General features: G+C 39.8%; 1 protein-coding gene and 1 pseudogene across 1 annotated transcript in view; both read right to left on the minus strand.

The window, feature by feature from the left end:
* Positions 1-3,544, minus strand: part of UBR3 (ubiquitin protein ligase E3 component n-recognin 3) — a 195,428-nt gene extending 191,884 nt beyond the window's left edge. The window contains exon 1 of the mRNA XM_045297957.1: positions 3,539-3,544. Coding sequence (XP_045153892.1) covers positions 3,539-3,544 — 6 coding nt within the window. The remainder of the gene's footprint in view (positions 1-3,538) is intronic.
* Positions 3,545-4,754: 1,210 nt separating this feature from the next.
* On the minus strand, positions 4,755-5,587 carry LOC115872348 (annotated as a pseudogene).
* Between the last annotated feature and the right edge of the window lie 1,268 nt (positions 5,588-6,855).

Raw genomic sequence — 6,855 nt, forward strand, 5'->3', positions numbered from 1 at the left:
AAGAGTAGGAGAAAGCAGGAAAATTGAAAAGAAGTTGTCAGACTACAAGCGTACTTTTATTTTTGTGGTCAGCAAGCTAACTATTCTACAGGCAATAGAGATTCCACACAAGTTTTTAAAGTCTCTTTTTCCTCTTCAAGCTTTGGTGTGCCTTTATGGAACACAGAGATGAGAGTAGTAGATATCTGCTATAGGTAAGCTTGTGAAATATTCACAGCAGCATTAACTCCTAAATGTCTGCCTGTCTTCCAAATACAGATCAGACCTCAATGTGCACAAAAAAATTCATCAATTCTAGTGGCATGGTCACAACTCACACCATCAGAAATATTTCTCAATAAGTTACTAGGCATATAAAGCCAACAATTTAAAACAACCAGCTACTCTGAGGGAGAAAGATGAGGCTGTCTACACCTGTAAAGGTTACAGTCTCAGAAACCCACAGGGGCACTACTACTGCCCTTGTCCTATGGGGTTGCTATGAGTCAGAATCAACTCAATGGCAGGAGTGAGTAGATAGACTCGATTTCACATGTTTTACAAATAGGAAGGATTAGGCAGCATGCAGTAATTGTCTGACACTCATGAGTACTGAAATACTTCTTTAAAAAGAAGTTGCGCCTGAATCAAAGCCATCCTATAAGAGAGGGTAGAACTGCTCCTGTGGGTTTCTGTGTCAGTCCAGGTTGACTAGAGAAACAAATTCATAGACACTCACGTATATAATAGAGAACTTTATATCAAAGAGTAATTGTATATTAAGAAAACAACCCAGCCCATTCCAGATCAAGTCCATAAATCTTATATTAGCCCATATGTCTGCTACCAATCTACAATTTCCTCTTCAGACTCATACAACATATGCAATGACGCCGAATGTAGGAAGATCACGGGCCTGTGGGTGGAAAGTCTTTTGGATCCAGTGGAGGTGGAAGGATCTTAGGGCTGGAGAGGGTCTCCACATGGCTCCTCCAGTTCCAAGGCTCTGGCTCTATCAGCACAGCTCCAATGTGTCTTGTCAGCAGGAAGACGAAGCAGAGAGTGAGTGTATCTGGCTTCCAGTGAGCTATTTATCTCCTTAGCTCCTCGAAATGAGGTCATCAAACTGCGACCTGATTGACAGACTAGACTCCACCCCTTCGCAAATTGACATGAGATTATGTAACTACCAGTTTCCAAGACTGAAAGTGAAAAACCCTGTATTTCTTAGGAAATAATTATTGGTGTCACAAGGATCAATCTATAACCCCCTCCCAGGGGGACAAACAACGGAAAAGTGGGTGAGGGGCAATGGAGGATGATGTAAGATATGGAAATAATAATCTATAACTTACCAAGGGAGGGAGAGTGGGAGAGGAGGGGGAAGAAATGGGGAGCTGATATCAGGGGCTCAAGTGGGAGGACAGTGCTTTGAAAATGATGATGGCAGCATATGTGCAAATGTGTTTGAAACACAGGACGAATGTGTGGATTGTGATAAGAGATGTAAGAGCCTCCAAAAAAGTATTTTTTTAAAAAGAATTATTGGTGCCTAGTTTTTGCAAGGTAATCTGCCAACCAATTCTATTTGATATTCACCACAACTCTGAGCATTAATCACTATTATCCCATTGTACCAAACCAAAATCAAACCCTCACTGCCACTGAGTCAATTCTGACTCACAGCAGCCCTGTAGGACAGGGACAGTAACTGTAACGTTTTAGGGAGTAGAAGGCCTGGTCTTTGACTCAAGGAGCACCTGGTGATTTTAAACTGTTGACATTGCAGTCAGCAACCCAATGCATAACCATTATGCCATCAGGGACCATCCATATTTTCCCAATGCTGACTCATAGTGACCCTCTGTGTGTTTCCGAGACTGGAACTGTTTACAGGAGGAGAAAGCCCAGTCTGCCTCTCGTGGATCTGCTGGTGGTTTTGAACTGCCGACCATGAGATTGCAGCCCAACTGGTACAACCACTACACTACCAGCTAGTAGTTATACCCTTTACATCACGGCTTTTGGAAACATAAGAAAGGATCCTGGGAAAGAAATCATTTTTGCTCTTGCCTGACTTGACTGCCTGTCAGCCTGCCTGCCTACCTTCTTTCCTCCCTTTCTGTTTTAATAATGAATCCTTTAAGACCTCATTTGTTTAATATTAAAACATGCTTAAGAAATATTTTTGGGAAGAAGCATGACAGTGCATTCAGAATTTGTCCTATATCAGCTTCTCTATAGACTTCTGTGTAATGTCCCCAAGTATAACTGTTTAACAACTTTCTGATGTACTTTTTATTATTATTTAATATTATTACAAAATATCCTCTTTTTCTTTCCTTTCGGGTTTATATAAACCAGGAAAATTTCCTTTTCTGCCTCTCTACCACAGCCCAAATAATTTTCACCCATTGCCTTATTTATTCAGCCAATTAATTATTTGTCCTCATCTAGAGGAAAAGGCAGCACTAGGGATGTTATTCACATAGAATACCATGCTTCTGGTATGGGGCTTACAGTCAGATGGAAACATACTATATGTGATAGCACTATCTACAACTATATAATTGCTGTTAAAATTATTATTACTTCTGATCTTAACATGAGAAAAAAAATGTTAAATGGTCACACAAAAAAAGACAACCCACGGAAAAAGAAAGGTTGATGAATTAGATTAATGTCCAATTAAAAGTGTTGATCAACACTAGAAAGTTAAGCCAAAGAGTGGGAGTGCAACACAGTGCACTGATAAAGTGCATGTATCTAGCGAGGTTCTCAAACTTATTTGACCTATGGTCTCCTTTTCAGAAGAAAAAGAAATTACTCAGCATCTCCTATGGCTCCCCGCTCCCTCCCCCACAAACACTACCATGAAAAACCTTTGTACTGTATATTCATAACCCAGGATAAAGTGTAGGTATCTGCTTTTGCAGCCCCACCTGGATCCTTCCAGCGCCCCCTAGGGGGTGGTATCACCATTAGGGATACTTTAGGAGCCACTGAATATAATTGAGAACCTCTACAAATCAAGAAAAGTCATGCCAATAGAAAAATGGACAAGAGATTGGAACAGGAACTTCATAAAAGAAGATATTGGATAGCAAATAAACATAATATTTATAATCACTAGTAATAAAAAATTTAAGGAAAACTGCCACCTTGTTGAGGCCAGTTCACATAATGTACAGTGGAGTTTCCAGGTACTACTTTGGACATATTCTCAGGAGGGACTCGTTCTTAGACGTGGACATCATGCTTGGTACAGTAGAGGGTCAGCAAAAAAAGAAGATGGATGACCTTAAACAAGGTGGATTGACACAATGGCTGTAACAATAAGCTCAAATATAATACCTGCAAGGATGGCACAGGACCAGACAGTGTTTCCTTCTGTTGTACCTGGGAGTTTGGAGTTGGACTGACTGCACAGCACGTGAGAACAACGTCACACTAGTGCTTCAAAGAGTGTGTGCTTTTGTTTTCTTGTGTTTTTTAGAATTTTCGGAGATAGCAGGATTGGATTCTAAATTTTCAGACATGAACTAAATTTGTTCTCTACCGTCATCTTACTATCCATCTTTATTCAGTCATATCTGCTGCAGTTTCTATGACCTTATCATTATCACCTACTTAATTATTTTGAAATCTGCAAGTTTTCATTGAATCTGCAAAAAAAAATGTGAGAGCTATTTATTGCTTTGTTTTGGAATCATGGTTTAAATTTGTTTAATGTTTAATATTAAAATAAGGATTTTTTTTAAAAAAAAGGATATTTTAGTAAGTTTCTCAACTCATACTTAAGAAGTATTTTTGAGAAGAAACATGATAGTGCATTGAGTGTTATGTAAATTTTATATAAAATTTTTAAATGAAAAATTTTAGAACATTTTTAATAATTTAATTTTTTCACAAAAATAAAAGAATCTGTATGTTTTCTATACTTAAGAATGAATTAATGGTTTTTTAAAAGGATATTAAATCTACAGACTTGCTGTTTTGCTGGCAACAACTCACCATCGCATAAGATCTTTTTTATGAATGTTTGGCAACAAACATATCGTGGAAATATCCAGAACAGTAAACAACTTTTTTTATCTCACAACATTTCCAAGGATGCAACAATATCCATCACTGTTAAAAGTGCTTGCCTCTTAAAAATTGCTTGCCTCACCTTTACATGAATCAAGGGAGGGCAACAAACTATCTAGCTATCCTTGTATCCTTCTCTTCCAAATGCTTGAAATGAAATAACAAAACAGTTTCACTTTGAAAAACAGCCTCAGTAAAGTAGTAAATAAGACTAATTTTATTACATTTTGATCTGTGAGTACACTTATTTTTAATATTCCCTCTTGAGTCTTAATTACACATAAAGTATTCCTACTGCATTCTCAAGTACCTTGATTATCTTTGGGGAAAAGCACTTGTGTGATGTGACAAAGCAAACTAGGAGGGTTTTTTTGTTTTGTTTTGTTTTGTTTTTTTCATTTCTTTGACCAATTTAATTTCTCTTGTTACCCAGGAGGGAAACCTACCAACTGGTTAAAACACTGCAATCAGGGTAAAAGAAGTGTGAATGTGACATACTTATTTCACCTTATAAAGTTTGATTTTAAGGGTAAATGGAGTCTTTGCTTATCTAATGCCCATTGGAAACACTTAACGGTGTTCTGCATTGTCAGGGCCCATTGAGCCTGAAATTGATGTATGATGTTATTATTCTTTACTCATTTTCAACCTGCCAGTTCAGAGAAGAAGATCTACATTTCCAGGACTTTTCCAATGTTCTATATTTCTAAATTACACAGTACAACTGCTTGCCCCCATCCTAGGAGAGTCACTGTTTTTGCGTTGGCGAATCACAGTAGGGCACATTTTCTACAAGAACTCTTCTCTAGGAACCATTTTCAGTGTATTGTGGTCTGTGTGAATACCTTGTGTAACAGACTTTCTGAGTAACAATTCAACATCGGGCCCTATTTTCATTAGCTCTTCTATTTTCTTAGGTGATGTCTCACTTTTATTATTTTTGAATTCTTCATTTATCTTTTTCTGGCTGCTGCTAGTGCTCTGACATCATTTTAAAAAGTTGTTATCTGGTCCTGTGCAATGGTTTGAAGAGCTGTAAAACCTTGGCCGCCTGACCCACGGCTCTCCTGCAGCAGCTAGGAGGTTTTTGGTGGTTTTTTTGCTTTTTCCTTTTTTAATTAGTAATGGCTTTCAGAGCAGATCATCAATTTCCCATGCAACACTGTGGACACATTTTGTTTCCACTCATCATTGCCAGTCTCTCAATGTACCATCACTTAGCTCATTTCCTCTCTGTGTGTATTGCTTTCATTCCTCATTTTTCCCTAATCCTTTGAACTTTATCTTGGAAAATGCTGCCTTTTTTATCTAAAATAGCTGGTTAGTCTACCACAGAAGTGATTTTTTTTTTCCAGATCTAAGGAGTGAGTAAGGGCCATAGTCCCAAAGGTCCCACCTGTCTCTACCCAACCAGTAATTCTAGCTCTTTTATGATTTTAGAGTTCTGTTTCACATTTTTCTCCACTTGATCCAGTAACCTTCTTAACCTTTCAGAGCAGTTTTACTGGGAGCCAGGCATCGTCTAGTTCTTCTTGTCTCAAGGTTGTTGAAACTGATGCTTATATGGTCCATTCGTCAGTCCACTGCACAAATTGCTTCCCTGTGTCTTTCAATTTTCTTCACTCACTCTTTTTTCCTCTGAATGGGGAGAGACCTATGGTTCCACCTTAGACGGCTGCTTATGAGCTTTTAAGGCCCGAGCTGTTATTCAACCAAGTAGGATGTAGAACATTGTCTTTGTGAACTGTGTTATGCTAATAGATGTTAGTGTGCTCTGAAAGTAAGGTCCTGTTCCCCTGACCCCAGGGACTCATTCCCTGAAAAGTTTGGTTCTAAGAAATACCCCCAATTTGTCTCCTGTCCGCCCCACCATAGTCATGGATCTATTTTCATTTGACAACTCCTTTCATGGGAAACCATTGTACTTGCAAGTATGACTGAAAGACAAAATATGGTTACTCAGATTTAGGTATGTATCTGTCATTTTCTGAAAAATAACTGGGATAGCCCATCATTTCAAGAAAACGACAGTATTTTCAAACAATGAAAAAACATTCAACGTTTCCTCCCCAGAAGAATGTAACAGAGGACAACGCTGAGATATAGCCCAGGGAGAGTGGTGTGTCTGTCCAGACCACACAGGTACGAACTAAGAGAGACAGAGAGAGAGAGGAGAGAGCCTCATCATGCCCCACCAAGCCCCGGGGATGACATCTCTGCTCAGAGCAGCCAGTGCACAGAAAGGACCTTAAGGCTGACGCCACCACAAGACACAACATTCCCTCCCTGACCCATAGTGCTGTGGGGAACAGCACTGGAGACACTGTGCAGAAAGTGCGCCCAGGCTGCTCCACGCACAGCGGGTGCAACACGAAGGGAGTGCAACGGGGCAACAAGGGGAGCAAAGCAACCAAGTCCCCGAGGAATCCTGACGATAGACTTCTGACTCGGGACTGGGCTTGGCACCTCATCACACCTGAGGGGAAAACACTCTTCAGGGTCAGCAGACAGACGTGGGACTATTGGGTTTGTTTGTTTTTTCCTTTGACCCTATGTCTATCTATATAAGTGAGGCAGGACAAACAGGACTGGTGTTCCCAGGGGGACATGGGGATGAGGGGGCAGGGAGGGGGAGTAGGGAGCCAACAAATTCAGGTATAAGGGAACAACAAGAGGTCTAAAATTGAGGGTGAGGAGGGAATATAATGCCTGGTGGGGTTTGATCAAGTGCAATGTATCCAAGAGGAATTACTGAGAGCCGAATGGAGGGTAAGCATGATAGTGGGA

The sequence above is a fragment of the Echinops telfairi genome, unplaced genomic scaffold, assembly GCF_000313985.2.
Source record: "Echinops telfairi isolate 266 unplaced genomic scaffold, ASM31398v2 ScPeMD7_4;HRSCAF=17, whole genome shotgun sequence".
Lineage (NCBI taxonomy): Eukaryota > Metazoa > Chordata > Mammalia > Afrosoricida > Tenrecidae > Echinops > Echinops telfairi.